This window comes from Nematolebias whitei, chromosome 4 (assembly GCF_014905685.2).
Source record: "Nematolebias whitei isolate Nwh7 chromosome 4, NemWhi1, whole genome shotgun sequence".
NCBI classification, from domain to species: domain Eukaryota; kingdom Metazoa; phylum Chordata; class Actinopteri; order Cyprinodontiformes; family Rivulidae; genus Nematolebias; species Nematolebias whitei.
In genome coordinates this window covers 8,285,592-8,307,458 of record NC_056501.1, presented here as the reverse complement: position 1 = coordinate 8,307,458, position 21,867 = coordinate 8,285,592, and the positions used below count along the sequence as shown (strand labels likewise).

The 21,867-nt window shown below is 39.4% G+C and overlaps 1 protein-coding gene across 2 annotated transcripts; it reads right to left on the bottom strand.

Moving 5' to 3' along the window:
* Positions 1-2,599: 2,599 nt before the first annotated feature.
* slc25a48 (solute carrier family 25 member 48) lies at positions 2,600-21,353 on the bottom strand. 2 transcript variants are annotated; one of them, XM_037675649.1, is made up of 8 exons: positions 21,207-21,353; positions 19,297-19,340; positions 18,736-18,807; positions 16,776-17,018; positions 15,326-15,342; positions 14,124-14,380; positions 8,436-8,569; positions 2,600-2,753 (listed from the first exon to the last, which is right to left on the bottom strand). In XM_037675649.1, exons 1-8 carry the CDS (start codon positions 21,259-21,261, stop codon positions 2,649-2,651), a joined length of 927 nt encoding a protein of 308 aa, XP_037531577.1. In that variant the 5' UTR covers positions 21,262-21,353; the 3' UTR covers positions 2,600-2,648. The 2 variants fall into 2 exon arrangements, with proteins under 2 accessions (XP_037531577.1, XP_037531576.1); XM_037675648.1 differs by lacking the exon at positions 15,326-15,342 and having other exon boundaries at positions 14,124-14,411; positions 16,766-17,018.
* Between the last annotated feature and the right edge of the window lie 514 nt (positions 21,354-21,867).

Below are 21,867 nucleotides of genomic sequence, written 5' to 3'. Positions count from 1 at the left end.
TGCAGCCTTCACCACTCTCTGCAAAGCTTTTCTTTCTGCAGCTGTGCAGCCTCCACGCCACACGTTGATGCTGGAGCACAGGATGCTCCACTGCACACCTGTAGAAGGAGGTGAGGACTGAGCTTCCCAGACCAGCTCGTCTCAGCCGCCCGAGGAAGAAGAGTCTCTGATGAGCTTTCTTGATCAGGCTGGTGGTGGTGTTGCTCCAGCTGAGGTTGTCATTCAGGTGCACACCCAAGTACTTGTAGCTGGAGACCACTGTTCAGGGGAGGGTAGGTGTGTTTGTTCCATTTGAAGTCCACGACAATCTCCTTCGTCTTCTTCACATTGATGTGAAGGTTCTTCCTGCACCAGCTCTCCAGGTGTTCCACCTCCTGCCTGTAGCTGGACTCATCGTTGTTTGTGATGTATCCAACCACCGCTGTATCTGTACATGTCAGCATGTGAGACAACAAAATTCAGCAACAACATATCTGGCATTTACTTATTCAACATGTGCTTTGGATTTTAAGAATTTTTATCATGTTTACAGCTGTTAGTATAAAACCAAACAGATTTAAAGAGTATTTCATCTGAGAAAACAGACATTTTTATCCACCGGGGCCGTCGCGACGCAACACAAAACATTCCAATAAAACCAATAACCTCAGTTCAGCACATCTTATTTACAACTGATTAAAATAAGAAAAGCATAAAGTAAATCCTCAGGATCTTAAATCCCAAACTACAAGAGTTCAGGGACGTTAAAGTACAAGAAGTTCAGAAGCTGTTTCTAAAACTCCTTTAAACCAGTAGTTACCATTATGAAGTGTATTTTAATAACTGGTAATGCCGTTTAAAAAAAAAATCAAACTATTAAAATGTGCATTAATCAAAGAAAACGACTTTGTATGTAACTGTAAAGTAAAAACTCTTTAATAAAACACTTGATAAATAAAAATGTGAGCAGGTCCAAAAGAACCGGGCTGCCCTCTGGTGGAACAGCAGCAGACCAGCTGGTTCTAAAGAAATTATTTTCTGTAAAAACATCCCTTCTTTAAACATGTGTAAATATCATGAAGAGTTTATCTGAACCCAAGTTTTTATCTTCAACCAACAGACAAACAGTGACATGATCCAGAAAAGGGGCGGGGCCACTGACACAGTTAAAAGCTTTATTTAAGTACAACGAGGCACTCGTGGCTCTCCAGCATCTGTTAAAACATATTTACACATTGATACACACTTAAAATAAACTAATTTGTTATTTAAATACTGTTGTGTGAAGCTAAAGTTGATTGAAAATCTATACATTTTAGTTTAACGAGTTAGTGTTTAACATAGTGGCATTAGAAAACTTTATGAAATGAATAAAATTTTCTTAATATAAGAAACGCAAACAAACGTAGACGAGGACAAAAATCACACGATGAACATAAAGTTCCTGTGCAGCAGAACGTTAAGTCATAGAGTCATTTTGAGCACAACAATACAATTAAATATAATATAAAAGGATGTTATTTACTGCAAACTGCTTATAAAACATACAAAATATTCTGTATTTCTAAATTAATCATTAGGTTATATAAAAACATTTAGTATCTTTATCATTTGAACCTCATAAAAAGGTGCAAAAATATACCAAATAAAAAATTCAATAGACTAAGACTCCCTTTGACGCATCACATTAATCTCTAATCTGCCGTAAAGGAATAAGTGGGTTAGTTTTAGGTACATTTCCATAAATTGTTGATTGTAGAGACGGGGTTTAGTTTTGGACTCGAGTTCTTCCACCGGACCAGTGAAACCAACCTCACCTAGAATTATTCCAGCAAGTCGTTTTGGACGCTGCTGGCAGGATTAACTTCCAGTTTGTTTTTTAACCCTCCATGAAAACGGACTCAGATTATTTACCATCCACTGCAACCTTTTCTTTCAACCTGGATTTTAAAAATCAACCCGTGCCTCCATCTTCGACCGCTTATCCAAAGTCGAGTTGTAGAGGCGAGAAACCCAGACCTCCTCCTCCCCAGGGACACTCCAGCTCCTCCGACCAGAGAGGATATATAATCCCTCCAAAGAATCGTCTCTTCCCATCAGATGAACCACCTCAACGGACTGCTTTTGATGCAGAGGAGCACGGGCTCACCTGGAGGAGGGAGCTCCATCCTACCATCACTCAGAACGAGATGCCCAGATCTGAGACAGAGACTCCCCGACCCGGCCAGTCCTGAATCACAGATCAGTTTTAAATCTCGAAGGAAGCTGGTGTGGTTTTACATTAATAACAAATTTAAAAGCAAAACAGCTTGAAATCCTTAAAAGGAGGTAACTACCGTATCCGTCAGCACTAAGCGTTCTACGACTCACTTTCAGGAACACTCGGCCTCAGACTCGCACTTCAGCAGATCCAGTTTCCGCCGACCCTTCTACAAAAATCCCATAATGACCGTACGTCCGCACAGAACACACAGCGACTTCTGTGGCTCGTTCAGATTATTTACATGTAAAAACTCTCCTCACATAGTGACCACAGTGGGACAGTTTTGGCTCCGAGCTGAAATATTCGACTGGAAACAGCCGACTTGCAGCTTCTGTAAAGTGCACACGATCTCTGCTTGTTGCGCGTTCACTGAAAAGAAGAGGGTGATTTCTTCATCGCTGCCATCCTAAAGGCTCTTGAAGAACTGAAGGGAAAGTTCGTAGGTCAGGAACATGGTGGAGCTCATGGGGAAGCCTCGGATGGCGTTCACCGACACTCCCCGGAAAAAAACCTGCAGACAAAACAAAACGAAGGTTTGCGTTAATATTTAATCACCATTTGACAGGTGTGCAACATTTAGAGCTTGAACAGGAAAAAACTAAGTGCTTTTAAATTACTGGGTCCTAATAAGACAGGAAATGATGGTTTAAATAATTCAGCATCATTATTTTATTAAAAATAAACTTTAATGTCAAAGATTTGACCAATTGCAACACATTTAGATCTCTTCAAAAATTGCAAAAACGTTAATAATTTTGAAATCTTTCTAAAAAATACTTCTGCTAGTGCTAGTTCTACTGCGAGTACTTTACTGAAAACATCAAAACATAAGTATTTCGTCTCCTTTCACTGCTAAAAAACCCTTATTTATCACAACCCCCCCATAACGCAGAGCGTGCAGTACAGTTGCATTCAGGCCTAAAAAATCTGACCCGACCAATTAACTGTAATTAGAGGTCCGAACCTGAAAACCGCCCGACATTTTTAAAAATTAAAGCTTTTATTACTTTTGTAAGCAAATCAGTTTGACGTGATATTTTAAAAACGTATTTCAAAGAAAGGAATAGATAAGATTTCTTGTTTTTAACAAGTCACCAAATGGATATTAACTAAAAGAATAGCCTAAAAAAAGATAGGTTGATGAACAAAATTATTTTTAGAACAAAATTATTTGGAAAAATATAAACAAGGCGATTCTTAATTGAACGTGCTGCTCGCTTCGGCTTTTGTAGCTTCAGATGCTGCAACTTCCTTCAGTGCAGATGACAGCAGGATGCGGAGTGCGACGCGCGCGGCCGATGATCCGGTGATCCATCTGAAGCTTAAGACTTATTGTACCCCTTTCAACCGGCTGGTCAGAGCTGAGCGTGCACGTGACCTGACACACATCAGCAGGTTTCACTGTGCTGGCTTTGTAGAGCGAGTTCTCCCGTTTTTAGCTTTTGTTTAATACTTTCCAACGCAAACCCTCAGATGTGTGATAAAAGCAGGATGGGCAAGGCCACATGTGCAATTGTTGCGCAATGCACCAACGCCACTCTCTCTTTTCACAGTCGAACTTCTAAACCATTTTATTTCTTTCTCATCCTCTCAACATATAAACTTACCGCCTCCTCCTGAACAAGTAGATTAACACAACTGCGTATTGTGCATTCTCATTTAGCTTCCTTTGCGCTGTATGATTCGTAAAACCGTATCAAAAGCCCGAGCCCGACCCGGTCTGCCCATCAAGCACATCATTTTGGCCCAACCCGGCCCAAATGTCAGGTCGGGCACGGACTCAGGTTAGAAATCACATTCTAGCGTGCAGCCAAGCTTCCTCGTACTTCAGCTAAATTTTAGCTCCTAATACTCCCCTTGAAACTGAAACGCGTCTTTTAAATTCGTCTCATCTCCTAAATAAATCACCGTAGAAACATAAAAACACACGTGCACACATCAGAGCCTTCCGACGCTCCACGTTCAACAGGACGTAACGTTTTTCCACACAGCGACGCGACCGTTTGAGGCTTTTTGCTGTACATTAGCTTGGCCGTCAGGGAGTGACAGACACAGGCGTGTGGTTACCATGGTGACTCGAGCCAACAACAGCTTTAATATATTTTTTTTATCTCGGTTCCTGCGACTCTTCTTGTACAGTTTAATCAAAACGTTCTGTTTAGGCAGTAGCTGCATCAGAATATTTGTGTTTGTTTTACTGTGAATTATTAATGTTTTTCTTTACGTTTGAATCATTTCATGCCAAATCTTTAAGGAAACAACGTCACAGATAAGAGACTTGTGTGTAAAAGTTTAGGTGACACCGTGCTGACTGCTCAACTCTGCAGGACAGCGTCCGGTTGTAACCCCACTTATTGATTAAAGGGGGAGAGACAAAGTTGCAGAAACTGTTCAGTCCATTTTCTCAGGACACTCATGATCTCCTGGTACCGATCACACGAGGGTTGTTTTTAAAACGGATCCGATTACGACCGTCCACGAGGGACACCTCCAACAGTTCGAACATCTGGACGCAGAATCTGGCAGCGGATCAAGAACTTAAGGTCAAGAAGACAGTTGTGTAGAAATCAGTCACCTGACGTGAGAACGAGTAGTGAAAAAATAAATAAATTGCACGTTGTAGAAATATAATTTTTACTTGAATTTATTGTGGGAACACTGAGTCGAGCATTCACACTGATGTTTTTCACACTTGGTGCTATTTTAGCTTATATCAAAACGTTCGGCTCATTCAGGAGATGGACGCAGCGACTATTAGTTTTTGTAACTTTCATACTTTTCAAAAATAATTAACTTTTACTTACAAAAAACTTTCACTATTTAAAAAAAAACCCCACAGGAAGCCATTTCAAAAACATTTTTGAAATATACTTCTGCATACTACTTCCTAACTGCTCCTAAAACTACCGCTAATGCAAAAATGGACACAGCAAATGCTAATTTTATTATTGCTATTCCTAGTTCTACTTTAAATACGATCGAGTCTTTCAAATGTTGATTGTAGCGAATCGACATAATTAAAACCCGTAACGTGCACGTTGAATCTGCTGTAGTTTCTGCGCTAGGCAGGGTTGCCAGATATTAAATGACAAAAAATCGTTTTGTCGCTTTTAAATGTATTTTGACCCAAACTATCATATGTGTTGAGTAGGGATGCTCCGGTCAGGTTTGTTGCTGCAGATCACCGATATGATCACATGGCGTTTTGCTATACTTTTAATTTCCAGCCAACATGTTTCAGATTTTAGCTTATGTTTAGTTAGTCCAATCAATAATTTTACTAAGTATTTTGATACGTTAGCTTTCAGCGTCCATTCTGCTCCTTTTAGCTTCCGTTCTCTTGGCTGTAACTATTAACAGGTCATTCGGCGCTCAGCGCTCTGCACTGTAAAAGACGTCTACAAATTGTTATTTTTCTCATTAGTTCATTTTTCTTCTGTGCAGAAAATCACTGGAATCAATTTAACAACAGGAACGCCTTTATGAAGAATTTAATATTGCTTTTCAAATAGGTTATTTACGAGTTTGTAAACGTTTATAATCATTTAGAAAACTAAACAAGATTAAAGCCTTTATAAGAGATAATTTTTAGGATGTGGTGCCAAATCATTTCATGTGTATTTTGAATTTATGTTAACTGAAGAATCAAATGATTTTAGGGAAATTAAGCAATAGCTCGCCTCTCATCAGTATTTCACAAGTTCCTCTGTTTTGACTTGAAACGATTAAAAACAGGAAATATAGACCAGATAGTTGATTAAAACCAGAGCAGCAGTTCAGACTCTTTACATGTAAACAAACCAATAACTTATACTATATAAAATAAATGCAGATTGTCAGCATTAATACAAACATCTAAACCTGGTTTTTAGTGTTTAATTTTAAATTTATTACAGTGCAATAATACCAGCATAAAGTCTAGTTTTGGAACATGAATATAAAATTCATCAATTCTGATTAATCAATTAAATGGTTAATTATGTGTATAAAAGCTTTTTAAAAGTTGTTTCATCATATTTTTATTTTAATAGAAGTAATTTAGTCTAACAATTATCTCAATGCCTACATGGTTCTGTAAAATATACATTTTAACAGTAAAGTGAATATTTTGTTGAATTATTCCTTCAGCAAGATGAGAACTGAAGTGGATTCATGGGATTATGGCAGTTCGTTCAGATTATGTTTAACCAAGAAGGTTAAATTAAACATTGATTGTAAGCTTTATGTATGAAAAGACAACGAAAACGTCTCAAATTAAGGAAAAGATCCTTTTTAGTACATTTATTTATAAAATAATGAATTCACACATTTTCAACTGAGTCAGTTGAACAGAGTTTAGCGAAAGGTAAAATTAATGACGGATTTATTTTATTTTTAAAAACTTAAATGCATTTACCATATTTTAATTCTCTATCAAATTAAATTACCGTAATTTCAGGACTATAAGCCGCTACTTTTTTCACACGGCTAATGTAGGGATTTTATTTTTTGACAGGCTAATGAGCTTCACGCATTTAACTTCGTCACATAGATCAAAAACAACATTGTATAAGTAGATTTGTCGATTTAAAAAAAGCATTTGACACAACTGACCACACCATTCTGATTAATAAATGAAAAAAATATGGTATTAGAGGACCAGCTTTGCAGTGGATATGTAGTTATTTAAAAGACAGAAAACAGTTTGTACAAATAGACGATGTAAGATCTAGCCTAAGCAGTATTTCATGTGGAGTGCCACAAGGCTCTGTACTTGGACCTAAGTTGTTTATTTTGTATGTAAATGATTTGACGGAAGTGTCCAGTATCCTTAAATGTGTTCTCTTTGCTGATGATACCACTTTCTTTTATTTGGGTAAAGACTTGGAACAGATGTTTGAGTTGATGAAGATGGAGATTGTCAAAATACAAAATTGGTTTAAATTAAACAAGTTATCATTGAACCTTGATAAAACTAATTATATGATATTTAGTAAAAAAAAAAAGATAACTGTCGATGTTCCTTTTAGCGTTGATGGTGTTGAGATATGCAGAGTTGGTGAGGTGAAGTTTTTGGGTGCAATTATTGATGATAAACTGTCATGGAAACAGCACATAAATTCTGTAAAAACTAAAATATCTAAATCCACCGCAGTACTGTATAAAGTAAGGGACTTATTGAATGATAAAGCCTTGTATTTGCTGTATAATACAATTATAGTCCCGCATTTAATTTATTGTGTTGAAGTTTGGGGAACAGCATGTAAAACTATAACGATGCCCATTTTTATTTTGCAGAAAAGAGCTATAAGAATTATCACAAGAAAGCATTATTGTCATCCATCTAGTATTTTATTTTATCAATTGAAATTACTGAAGTTTCATGATTTGGTTAACTATAATATTCTTTTAGTACTGTATAAAGCTCAGAACTACACACTACCTTCAAACATTCAAATGTATTTTGTAAAAAGGAAAAGTTGCAATAATCTTAAGGGAACAGACATTTTTGTTAAACCACAGTACAGAACCAGTTTAAAGGGGCGGTCTACTTCAATTCAGGGAATAGGTCTGTGGAATAGTTTGGAAAACGATGTAAAAAAAAGTAAGGTCATTGCCTATATTTAAGAAAACGATTAAGATTAAAATTTTGGAAAGATACATATAAATACGTAAAATTGTGATGAGTTATTTATTTTGTTATATTACTTATAGATGATTGTTGTTTGAATTGATTTTGTTTTAAACAAGGGGCAGATATGATAAGATTATTTCTTCTTCTGCTACCTTTCATTTTATGACGTGTTTTTTTTTTTCCATTTGGTTTCTAAATTGTTTTTGTGTTTTAAATATGAAATGAATAAAAATGACAAACAAACAAACAAACATAGCTGCCTAATACACGACTCTCTTGGGGGGGGTGAGCCTCGTGACTCAACGAGACTACCTTTATAAATAAAAGGTAAAAAGTAATAAGTGCTGCCTATATACGTACAATTTTTTGTTTATTTTTAAATTTAGTGGGCACAGCTTACATTCAGGTGTGCTCAATAGACTGGAAATTACGGTAAATTGATGAAGTTCTACAATAAAACAAAATACCACCTTGTTTATGTTTATTCATTAGTAAAATTTCTTGTGTTTTGAGTTGCTAGATTTGTGTGACGAAATTGAAAAGGTTGGTTTTCTTTCTGCTGCAAATGTCTGAGCTCACCTGCGCTCCCTCCGTTTTGTAGCTGTGGAGGACGCAGTGTAAAATTCCCTTGTACTTCCTCTGAAGCTGAGCGTCGGCCTGCATTCGACTCTTCACCACATCCGCCGGCGTGGCCGTGACCCAGGAAATAGACCCTGAGGAAGAGGAGGAGAGAAGGCATGTCACAAGGAAAGAAACAAGTTCTGGATCAAACCCAGAGTACGTCATGCTTCGTTCAGGACGTAAGAGACATATCAGTGTCCGTCCGTGTCTTAGACCAAGTTTCTGGGCAGCAGTCGGAGCAAAAATGCTCCAATTCCCAGTTTCCTCTTCAATTCAAAGAGAAATCCCTGAACCAGCCTGGAGAGAAAACGTCTTCCTCCTGGGGTCTAGAGTCTACCCTGAGGTTTCTTTGTGACAGGACATAAAACATCTCTCTCAAAGGACATCGAAAAAAAAAAAAAAAAAAGTTTAATGTGATGCCATTTGTTCTATTCATTTGCTGCACATCTGGAGAAACTCATTCTCGTGCAAGAAACCAGTTTTTGGGAAAGCCATGTAATTTGACAGACCATGTAAAAAAACGTTTACTTTTTTTCCGTGCAGACACTCTTAACTCGGAACTTAACCAGTTTCTGTACAGATAGTTTAGCTGACGTTTCTTGTTCTGCAAGATTGTGTTGCAAGATCGCCACACCTAGCTCCCTGCACTGTACAGCTAAAATAAACCAAGTGAACAGCATTCATAGACTGCTGGTCATTTCACTGAGATTTATTGACAACAGTACATATTCTCAACAGCACACAAACATTCTTACCGTATTTTCTGGCCTATAAGTCACAGTTTTTTTTTTTGCATAATTTACAGGCTCTGCAACTTATACACCAAAACAACTAATTTATGGATTTTTTCCCATATTAAAACCAATTTTTGGCTGAGTTATGACCATTTTCATGCATTCCGACCTGGAAAATATTGAACACTACCATTTCCAGCCACTAGATGGCACTAGAGTAGTATGGCATGCCGTTGTGTCATGTAATAGGTAAAAGTGGCTATTAATGACCCAATCGGCTTGCCACAGCCTGCCACCTAAGTCCAGCTCCGGGTTCATGCCTCACGCAACCGTCAAATCAGCTTCATTTCGCTGCACCGCCCTGGTGAAATGCAGCTGATTTGACCATCAAAGTGCATTTATTAAGGAAAAGTTAAACAGAGACACACCTTTACTATAATTTCGAGCAAACAAATAATGTGTTAATCTTGTTAAATTCTTGTTGAAGTCCTCCCGTGCACGTAATCGATTTCTGGCACACCGGCCCACATTTCCAGGCGGCCAGCGGTGACGCGTAATAGACGCGACTTACACGGCGAAGCGACGTATTTATGTATTCTTCCACTTTATTGAGACATATTTGGACTGACGCGACTTACAAGGTGGTGCGACGTGTACGGCGGAAAATACAGCACTTAGCATCCAAAGCCCGTCCACCCAGGATTGGCCGCTTGTTTCAGATAATTTATTGGTTGCGAGTGCTGCTCAGTTTGTATTCCCATCAGATAGTTGTGTGAAGTTATTTCAAGTTATTTTCTCCTCCAAACATTTGTACTCATTGGCATTTAACACAGTGTGATCTCATTTGGCATTTCATCGTTGATGATCGTGTTCATCCATTTTGCTTTTACTCCCTGACATTTAACGCAGGGTGATTTGATTTAGTATTTCATTGTTTCCAATTATATTTCAAGTTTTTTATGCTTTTATTCCTGATGCTGTAATATCTTGTTATTGATATTTGATGCTGTGATCTTTTTTTGTTAAGCACGTTGACAACAGTTATGGTTTTAAATGTGCTATATAAATAAATAAATGTGACTCAACTTATTTCACGTTATTTCTACAACACATGGATTAACTAAGTGAGAAGGCACCAGAAGAAACTACTAATAATGAACCAAGTTTATCTCAAATCAGAACTCAGATTATTAGGAACTCCACTGAGAGCGGTTACATTGGGTTAAAATGAGAATAAGGATGGATCTGATTAGATAGTGACCATTAGAAGTAAAAGAACAACCATAAATTGTGTCTAAAATCATTGAAGTAAAGATTTGTTTTTAAATGCAACATTTTACATACATTCCTCCCCATCTTCAACTGCAGGGATTTCTTTAGGGCGTTCTTGGTTTAGTTTTCCAGCAGGATGGCGGAAAGCCAACCATCTGGATTTTCAGCTGACTTGACTCCATCCTCCACGTTCTGACTCTGCCACGTGTTCACAGCTGGCCGACCAGCATCTGGAAGCAAACCTGCTTTAACCTCCGTGTGTTTGTCTATAACTGCACGTACAGTTGCCTCACTCTCACCGTGTGATTGGCTGAACACTCGCACACCCCTTCTTGCTGTCCAGATATGAGGTTTTCCTTTGCTGCCCTTCGTGTTTGTGTTTTTTTTATCTTTCCACGTGTTGATTTTTTAGAATGACGCTGCCTTGAAGTGAGGACAATGAACTTGTAAAGCATCAAGTGGAACAAAATCACCTTCATACAGAAAATGTCACGAGTGTTTGCGAGAAACAAAAAGTCTCTAATCTTTTTGATTTAACACCCATGTGAGGAGTTAATTTCACAATAGAGGACGACGATGATTAATCACATTAATTTCTGGATGCAACTATGAAAACACAATTTACAGCCATGTAAACTAAATAAATGTGAACAACCTGATTTAAAAAGCTTAATTTCACTGGAATGTTTTATCCACTATGGAGTATGCGGTTTGTGGGAATCAGTTTTGTTTGGTGGCTTCTCAGATTGAGGAAGTCCTTTGGATGAAGGATGAAACGTCTCAGCACAAAAAAAAAAGAAACCGTCCACATGACCTGACTGAACATTGATGGGATTTTATACCTGGATTATTGAGCAAGAACTTTGGTGTTACTGTATTTTTCGGCCGATAAGTTGCAGTTTTTTGCATAATTTGCATGCCCTGTGACTTATACAGGTCCTTCTCAAAAAAATTAGCATATTGTGATAAAGGTCATTATTTTCCATAATGTAATGATAAAAATGAAACTTTCATATATTTCAGATTCATTGCACACCAACTGAAATATTTCAGGTCTTTAATTGTTTTAATACTGATGATTATGGCATACAGCTCATGAAAACCCAAAATGCCTGTCCCAAAAAATTAGCATCTCATGAAAAGGTTCTCTAAACAAGCTATTAACCTAACCATCTGAATCAACGACGTAACTCTAAACACCTGCAAAAGATTCCTGAGGCTTTTAAAAACTCCCAGCCTTGTTCATTACTCAAAACCACAATCATGGGTAAGACTGCCGACCTGACTGCTGTCCAGAAGGCCATCATTGACACCCTCAAGCAAGAGGGTAAGACACAGAAAGAAATTGCTGAACGAATGGGCTGTTCCCAGAGTGCTGTATCAAGGCACCTCAGTGGGAAGTCTGTGGGAAGGGAAAACGAGAAGAGGTGACCGGACCCTGAGGAGGATTGTGGAGAAGGGCCGATTCCAGACCTTGGGGGACCTGCGGAAGCAGTGGACTGAGTCTGGAGTAGAAACATCCAGAGCCACCGTGCACAGGCGTGTGCAGGAAATGGGCTACAGGTGCCTCATTCCCCAGGTCAAGCCACTTTTGAACAAGAGACTGCGTCAGAAGCATCTCGCCTGGGACTGCTGCTGAGTGGTCCAAAGTTATGTTCTCTGATTACAATAAATTGTGCATTTCCTTTGGAAATCAAGGTCCCAGAGTCTGGAGGAAGAGAGGAGACACAGAATCCACATTGCTTGAGGTCCAGTGTCAAGTTTCCACTGTCACTGGGGTGTCATGTCATCTGCTGGTGTTGGTCCACTGTGTTTTATCAAGCGCAGGGTCAATGCAGCTAGCTATCAGGAGATTTTGGAGCACTTCATGCTTCCATCTGCTGAAAAGCTTTATGGAGATGAAGATTTAATTTTTCAGCACGACCTGGCACCTGCTCACAGTGCCAAAACCACTGGTAAATGGTTTACTGACCATGGTATTACTGTGCTCAATTGGCCTGCCAACTCTCCTGACCTGAACCCCATAGAGAACCTGTGGGATATTGTGAAGAGAAAGTTGAGAGACGCAAGACCCAACACTCTGGATGAGCTTAAGGCCGCTATCGAAGCATCCTGGGCCTCCATAACTCCTCAGCAGTGCCACAGGCTGATTGCCTCCATGCCACGCCGCATTGAAGCAGTCATTCATGCAAAAGGATTCCCGACCAAGTATTGAGTGCATAACTGAACATGATTATTTGAAGGTTGGCGTTTTTTGTATTAAAAACACTTGTCTTTCATTGGTGGGATGAAATATGCTAATTTTTTGGGACAGGCATTTTGGGTTTTCATGAGCTGTATGCCATAATCATCAGTATTAAAACAATTAAAGAGCTGAAATATTTCAGTTGGTGTGCAATGAATCTGAAATATATGAATGTTTCATTTTTATCAATACATTATGGAAAATAATGACCTTTATCACAATATGCTAATTTTTTGAGAAGGACCTGTACACCGAAACAACTCATTTATGTTTTTCCCCAATATTTATCAAGCAGTTTTTGGGATATCTTGGAAATTATAAGCAGTATCCTTTGAAAGTCCGCCTTTTTACACACTTCATAAATGAAGTTCAACACCAAAGTATCATCCCAGTCCATTCAAGACAAAATAAAAAGACAAAACCAGCAATTACTGGATGTGTACCAGGTATTCTTGTCCCCGTTTAGATGCTTTAAAGTATTTAATTTAGTGAAGATGTGTCAATCACTTGTTCGTCCACTAAAATAGTTTTTATCAGCATTAAAAAAGTCTAAAGCCTGGTTAAGATGTTCTTGTAAAAAACATATCAATGTGTGACTCCGTGCAAACAATCTGAGATTAATAAAGCAGGAATGTGCAGTCAGAACATGCTGCGTCATCTTCAGACCAAGTGCACAAGTTGTTCTATAGATGGTAAATTGTGTTTCTGCAAGTATCAGCTCTACAAATTTAATGCTTTTTCATTAGGGGTGCACGATAAATCGGCCCAGATTCCTTTAATTTTGTGTGATCGGCCGATACTCGCATGAGAAACTGATTTTACCCATTTTTTTTTCTAGTTTTAACAACAATTGTCTGAACTTCATTTATATTTCAGAGCACAACCTCATGACCAGTTAAAACAAGTTTGTATTGTTTCTAGGATGTTGTTCAAGAGTGTATTTTTCAATAAAACACTTGACAGTGTCGCTTATTAAAAAATAAAAACAATCAGTATATGTCAAAATCGATATTGGCAGATCAGGTCTTTTAGAGATCGGTGATCAGCCAGAAAACTGCAATCGGTGCACCCCTATTTTTCATGCCATTTAAAAAGTCAGCATCATCCATTTAGTGACTCAATGCCCCACATAAACCCTGAAAAATAAAACGTGAAGTTTCTAAATTAAAACTCCCTGCATCCTGACCCGACATAAAAACCAAGTGTTGAAAATGTTTGCCAGTTGACCACGCCCATCTTTCGGACGACTGTACGTACATATTCGCGTTGTATCTCGGTGCAAGGCCAATAAAGTTTATTCTTATTCTAGTCTGCAGCTTTGAGCAGAAACAAAGAGTCAGAGCTGATGACGTGAGCGCCATCTCCCAGAAGTCGGACACCGACGGTAAAATTTACCTGCCAAACCTCCGGCGAGCCAGATGGAGCAGGGATGAGGGTTGGATGAGGTGTCAGGGGTCAAGAGGTCACAGAAGATGGCGTAAGGGATAAAGTAGAGGGTGTATCCAGGGACGTCCCTCAGGACCATGGCCCCGGCCCCTCTGTACAGTCCCTGGAGGCCCTCGGTCTGCAGGATGCTGCTGATGCAGTGGACGGGTCCTCGGTAGAGCCGCTGGCTGGGGATGTCGATGGAGCGCAGGGGAATGTTGGTGCCGCTGGAAAGGTTACCAGCAAGATGTAGGTTCTCTGGAAGCATGATCAAAATGAGCACATTTTACAACGAAACTGTGATAAAACACGATGTCAATGGTCACGTTTTACTGAACTTTACGGCAAGAAAATTAACATTTATTGGGGAGTGAAAACCAGAGAGAGCGACGTTACTAACGCTAGGCTGAAGCCACTTTTCCTGTGGCTACAATCACCGCTCCCTGTCCGGAAGTAGCAGAACTTTCAGCGGCGTGGGGATTTTAGTAAGCAGGGCGCTCGGTTCTGTTGACAGGGCGGGGCGCCCTCCTTGGATAACCGTAGGAGAAACGCTGAACTTTAAAGTAAAGTGCAACAACAAAATTAGTTCTCTGCATTTATCCCACCACATGCGAGAAACATCCAGGTGCAACAGTAGGCGGCTATGCAAGTGCCCGGGGAGCAGTTGGGGATTAGGCGTCTCTTGCACAAGGACACCATGACATGCGAGCATGGCAGGGAGTTGAACCTGTGACTTTCTGGTCCCAAGTCGGCTGTCCTACCTTTACACAACGGGTTACAGAGTGAGGTTTTTGGTAAAAATTGCATCGGTAGGGGAAAACACATCCACACAAACCAGCTGGAGAAGAGCTCAAAGTGTCGATGTCCGACGTCACGAGCGCCACAGTATGGCAGCACTGACAGAAGCGCCGCTTCAACTCGATCTTATCGTTCCCGTTGCTTTTATTTTAACTTTTTTGCACCTACGCTGCACACACACACACACTACAGGTATGACTGCAACGCACTTTTGAGAGTTTGTGTCGCTGCCTTGCCATCCTGCCATCCTGGTTCAGGCTCAGGCCCGTCATGGCAGCGTTGTCCGTGTGATCCTCCATCTGCCTACACGGACCGAACTCTACGGACCCGTTCGATTCCGCGGGGCAACCATGCATGTTCTCTGTCTGCCGGACTCGTTTCTGAAGGGCAGCTGCTGCGGTCATGATTACCTTCATGCTGCTAACGAGACCACGCCGCTAATAGGACCATGCTGCTGTAGACGCATTTCTTTTTCACTTTTGGCGCCTTGCTTTGGTATTTCTTGTCGTTTTGTTGGCGAGTCAAGCCGGTTCTTCTCATCCTGAGCATTTCATCGCATTGTTGACATCGTGTTTGTTTATTTAAGGATTCCCATTAGTTTCTACCGTAGTAGAGACTTTTCTTCCTGGGGTCCACACTTAAAACATTGCAATTAAATCAAGCTTTTACAAACATACGAAAAGACATAAGATAAAAACAAATTCACAATATAAAAAGTCAAATCAACCGTGTCAACAACATTTTACAAGCATTACAAAATGGCAATACTTTACTTTAAAACAAGAATTAAAAACACCAAAATTCACCAATTCCAACGTTAATCTTCATTTCCATTGTAAATGTATCAGTTCATCAATTCAGTTTTATGTCATTATCTATTATAGGTTTTTTAAGATTCTTTTTAAAATTAACATGATCGGCAACTGATGTAATTGTTGATCTGCATAAGACAAATAAACCAAACCTGAACCTGCTACGAACGGGTGTAAACTTGAAAAGGACGCCGTTGATCCAACGATCCTAAATATTTCAGTGGATTACAAGTTTCTTCTTTCCAAGAGGATATCTATTTATCTGAGCCTTTTCTATAAATACAACTAAGAGCTGTTCATTCAAACTAATTTAAAAACACACAAAACACAACATGTAGTTTTAGTGGGAGCATACGTTCCTCCACAGAACATTTTGTTTGGAAATAGAAACGTTACGTTCAAGTTTGTAACTTTTGGCTACAATGACATCAAGCAGCTCTTATCACACACACGGGCACGATAAGATGAGATTTATGACTCGTTGCGCTGCCGTAAAAAAGATGAAGAACCCTTTAAAAGTTACAGCGTCTTTGAGGAAGAAATGAGGTCGAGGTGTGAAAAAGGATGAAAATGAGTCATGGGCTGCTTATCTGAACATTTAACCACTTTAACTTCAATTTTATGCGTTTATTGTTCAACAACTGCAACTCCAGACACGACGATGTGAAAGCAGGTGAAGATTTGGTTTTACGCTCTGACCTACTGTATATTTAGGGCTCTATGAAATCCATTTATGGTAGACTGCTCCCCAGATTCTGTATTTTTTAACTCCACGTGTAACGTGACCCCATTTTTTTCCACCTTAAAAAGTGTCTTATCATAAAATGTCATCAAACAGAGAGATATCCACAACTTCATTAACATGTTTTACCAAAATACAGCAACACGCAAGAGCTTTAAATTATCGATCGATTAATCAGTTGTGGATGTTCATTTATTACTCACTGGTTCACGAGATATTTTGCTAACAGACACAGGCGAGAACATTAAAAACTTGATTACCTGCCAGAACCATCTGCGTCTGCATTTGCAGTCTGATCTTGACCAGATCCACCGGCGCTCCCAGGCCCACCGACACCAGTCCGGTCAGCATGCTGGCCAACGTCAGGTCCAACATGCTGCAGCGGTGCCGCTCGTCGCCATGGCGATATTTGTTTAATGCTCTTTGAATGTTGCTGAAGAAGCCAAACACAACAGAGTTGTACACCGTGATGCTGGCGAGCGGGAAAGACATGCCCTTAAAGAACCCCATGGCCTGAAGAATTTATTTAAAAAGAAGGAAAAGAACAATCAATATCTGAAATAAAACTGAAGAAATTACAACAACAACAAAAAAAAGCCACAAAAATTTTTCAGATGGAGCCAGAAATGAAAACTGTTCCATATGGGGATTGCTGCTGCTGCCTGATACTTTTTATGGAAAGTTTTCTCTTTGTGGAGAACTTAAACACAGCAGTCCACCGTCCGAGAACATTCAGGAACCGAGCTGTGGATTTTGAGAAAACTGAAGAGAAACGTGCACATCTGGAGCATCAAACAGCAAAAACAAATTAAAACGTCTCAGCAAAGCAGAAGAAACCGATCACACCCAGTAAAAGTTTTAAAACTCAAACCAGGTTTTAATTACAAACCTGCATTTTTATATTTTCTGCAACAAAATGACAAAAAAAATAAAAATAAATAAAACTTGGCTCATCTTAGAGATGAAACCAGATTTTCTGTTTCCTGAGCTAATTAAAGCCTAAAACCCAAACACAACTTATTACCGTAAAACCCCAGTATAGAAAATGTTGGTTAGTTGTGTAAAATGTAAATTAAACAGAATGCAATGGTTTGCAGATCTCAAAAATCCAAAGTTTATTCACTATGGAACAAAACAAATGAAACATTAAAAAAGTTTTTTTGAATTCTGTGGCGTAACATCTAATAAAAGCAGTTTCAGGGTAATAAAAAGCTGTAAAACTAAGCGTTTGATTTTTTAAATTAACAGCTTAAGGAGGTTTTCATAACTAATTAGTTAAATTGTCAACAGGACAGCAAGAACTGGTCCAAAGAGAGACTGAAGGTTAAATCTGTCAGAAGTAAAGATGGGCAGAGGTTCACCAGTCTGTGGAAAACTGTCTAAAAATAGTGGAACGATTTTAAAATAATGTTCTTCAACAGAAAATTGGGAAGACTTTGAATACCTTAAATGCTGCTTAAAGCTCTATCAGACAAAGAAGAAGCCATATGCGAACACCATGCAGAACCGCTGCCTCTTCCCTGGACCAAAGCTAATTTAAAACGGACTGAGGAAAAGGAGAGAACTGTTCTGGGCTCAAACGGATCCATATTTGAGACTCTGTTTGGAAACCACCATGTCCGCCATACTAAAAAGGAGCGGAACCATCCAGTCTGTTATCAGCTCGCAGGTCAAAAACGTGCCTCTTTGATGGTATAGGGGTGCATTAGTGTCTCTCGCATGGGCACCTTACACATCTGGGAAGGCTTCATCAATGCAGAAAAGTTTATACAGATTTTAGAACATCTGCTCCCATCCGACAAAACAAAAAAAAATCCAGGAAAAGAAGAACCAGGACTGTTCAGCAGCTAGAGTCCTCCATAAGACCAGAATGGGACAACATTCCCCACAAAACCTCCAACAACTGGTCTCAGGCCGTGAACATTTACAGACTGCTGTTAAAAGAAAGGAGGAAGCTTCAGAGGAAACATGGACCTGGAACTGACATAAACAAAACTACCTGAGTTTTTCCAAAATCTGTTCAACTTCTTATGACATTTGATACGTTAACCACGTTCCATTATGAATAAGTTCATGGGTTTATAAGGTTTGCAAAGCGATGCATATTGTTTTTATTTACATTTTACACAATGCCTCAAAGTATTTTTTATTTATTTAAAGGATTGTGTTTGTTGCAGCCTGGAAGTCATCTGCAGTAAATATGGAGAACGTGAGGAGAGCTGGACTTTACCGTTTCTTTCCTGTAGATGGTGAGAATGCAGTGAAGCGTGTTCTTGTAGCCTCTTCCTGCCTGGAGCCGCGTCTGACGGAAAAACAACAACAACAAACGTCAGATTAAACCTGGATTTCATCACCTAATCTTTATTAACTTTATAATCCAGAGGAAACATTCAGTTCTTTTCAGATTCCTCTTTAAATTCTAATTTTGGAACCAGAACTTTTACTAATTATTATTAATCAGTTTTTTTGGTTTTCCAGTCAACGTGAATATTGTGTCATTTTAAACTGATGGCAATTTCTTTTAATTTTTCCAAACTGACGTTGTTCAAAGAGCTGCTACAATATCAAATTATTCTGAAACTTTTCCCCCAAAGCCCACTTCAACAAGTCCGAAGCACGTTTCCTCTTGATCCAGGGTGACACGGATCACTTAAGCGTGCCATCGACAGTAGACGAGACGTATGAAGCAACACGTGCTGGATTGTTTTTTTTTATTTTTTAAATACAGCAGCCATAATCAGGACGACACAGCTGTAAAAGCTGAGTAATGGTGGAGTAAGATCGAAAATACCTTCACCGTGTCCAGCGGATGTCCTACAACCACACTGGATGCTCCTGCGGTAAAAAAAAAAAAAAAAAAAAAGTGAAATCAACAATAAATTCAGAAAGAAACAGGAAGACGACAGGAGGCTCTATATTATTTTGTCATTGAAGTGTAAACTTGCAAACACATTGGCAAGTTTGTGAGAGTTTAAAAAACCCATTTGAAGTATTTGAGCTCCGACTGTGATGAATCACTAAGGAACATTTGAGACGTGGTTCCACCAAATTCATAACGGGTTTGCATGAAGGGTTGATGTTTGACAACAAAGCATGATGATGCAATTAAACAGACCGTTGTGGCCCCATTTCCCCCCGGCTCCTGCCCTCCCCGAGCCTCACTGCCTTCACGAAGCACAACAACACACACTGGCACAGTTTATGACGCCGCAACCAGGACAATTAAAAGTTCTGCTTCACCAAAACAGCTCAGGAAAACAAAGTGCTTCATAGGGTCAGTCTGTACACAAAACTCTGTTTTTAAATCCAGCTCGGAGCACAATGGAAGATAAAACCATCTTCATCACACCATCAGTGAAATTAAACATTTTCTTTATGTCCGGAACCAGTAAAACAAGATAAACTGAATGAGAATTGTTTTCTTTGTCGGTTGCTCCCTTCTTAAAGATAATCCACTTCTTCTGTTTTTTTTTTTTTGTGTGCAAATTTAGATGCAACCTTTGTTTTTATTATAATTTTAATTTCACGGCATTTTAAAATAATCTTCAGAGTAATACGAATAGACGAAAAGACGTGGCAGCTCGGCGTCTCCTTCAGTCCAACTGCGACCCTCTGGGACATCACGCAGTTCAGGAGTGGAATGAGAGATGCTTTAAATAACTCAACCACCTACATACTTTTATCCTAAAGAAGCTTGAACGAGCAGTTTGCAAAGATAACGCAGCAGCTACTGTCAGAGGAAATATACATTTTTAAAGGTAAAATCATCAGGGCTCTTTTAAAAGCTGTGACAGTTTTTAAATAAAACAGAGTCGCCTCTTATATTTTTGTAAATTAAAAAAATAAAAAAATCCACTTATTTGTTGAATTTAGTCACTTTTATGCCTTTTTATTTGTGTTTCGCTCCAACAGCAGACGTTAAACTGTGGTTCACTCCTTGAAATTGACACGAGTGCCAATTCTAAAATGAGAATTAAAATTAAATGTAAATACTATTCTTAAAATCCGTCCACTGGGTCATGAGATATTTTGCCAGCAGTTGACTCCAGACGTTGCTTGACAAGTTGCAGCTCGGGGCGTATTTTTTGGATCACTCTCAGCTACTACCACACCAAAGTCCTGCTCAAAATCTGTAGGAGTGAGCGAGCTGTAGCCACTTTGGCCATCTTGAATCAAATTAACTCCAGAAATTAATCAGCTGTTGGTGTGGATAAACGGTTTAAAAGTCGAATTAAAACTTTGCCCTGTGTGTTATAACCCATTCTGGACAAACACCCTTAAAATGTGATAATAACAACAACTTTAAAAGCCAAAGTTGATACATTTCTGTTACTTATTCAACAAAATTTGAATTAGCAGCGCCCCTAGCGGCCACACCTGTCACTGCAATTAACATTTTTCACAATAAGAGTTCCACTTATTGTTGTTAATTCAACAGAAACAGTCGCTGAAAACATTTAATGAGGCAAAAATAAAATAAATATGAGTGGATGCATTAAGGAGTTAGTGTTAATCAGTGTGTGGTAAAAGATGAGATTGTTTACACGAGATGTGGATGCAGTAATTTTCCATCCTAAAAGGGTGGACTCGGACAGCTGGTGTCCGGGGTATTCCGCCACAAAATAAAATTAATTCATTAATGAGGAGCTATAAAGTGAAGCGCATCGCAGACTAAACTAAACGGAACAGCTTGTTGCTCACCGCCAATCCATCCCGCGATGAAATCATCCAAACGAAAATGTTTGGAGCTCTGCATCTTCTTCCACTCACCGCCTCGGCTTCAAACTTCTGCCCGCCGCCTCTCACCGGTCAGCGGGTGAAAACTCCGCCTGAACCCTCCGCCCCGCGGAGTCCGGAGAAACAAGCTAACATCGGTTTTTTATCGATAACGTTCTCTTCCGAGAAAAAAAAAAAAAAAAAAAAGTTATAACTGTTTTTTTTTTTTTTTTTAACAGCGTCTGAATTGATAAGAAGACAGCTCGCGCAGCTTGACGCCGCAACCAATCAGAACAAAGTGTGAATCAGCGGGACAGACCGTCTGACCAATCAGATGCGAGCTCGCGAAGTCGCGCAGCCAATAGGGAGGCCGTCATGGAAATGAGCCATGAGGAGCAAACGCCAAGCAAAAGAACTGAACCCGGACCTCCTGAATGAAATCAGACCCTCAGATCCTTTTACAGGAGCCAGAAACCGACCAGTCGTCCGCCTTTAGACCCGGGAAGATACAGCTAGACGGAGGTCTCTGCAGGAGTGAACACAACATGGACCTCACATGTACACGAGAAAGGACATTGAGTTCAAACTCTCACTGCAATGATAAAAGGCTCGGATGAGAATAGATTTATTTATCTAACAACTTTCT

Bases quoted from the DNA above. Each gene is read 5' to 3' on its own strand.
- slc25a48 (XM_037675648.1), bottom strand. From the start codon at position 21,261: ATGCAGAGCTCCAAACATTTTCGTTTGGATGATTTCATCGCGGGATGG. The intron at 17,019-18,735 runs GTAAAGTCCAGC...TAAATTCTTCAG, and splicing joins CCATCTACAGGAAAGAAACG to GCCATGGGGTTCTTTAAGGG. The intron at 8,570-14,123 runs GTAAATTTTACC...CCTCTTCCTCAG, and splicing joins GCTCGCCGGAGGTTTGGCAG to GGTCTATTTCCTGGGTCACG.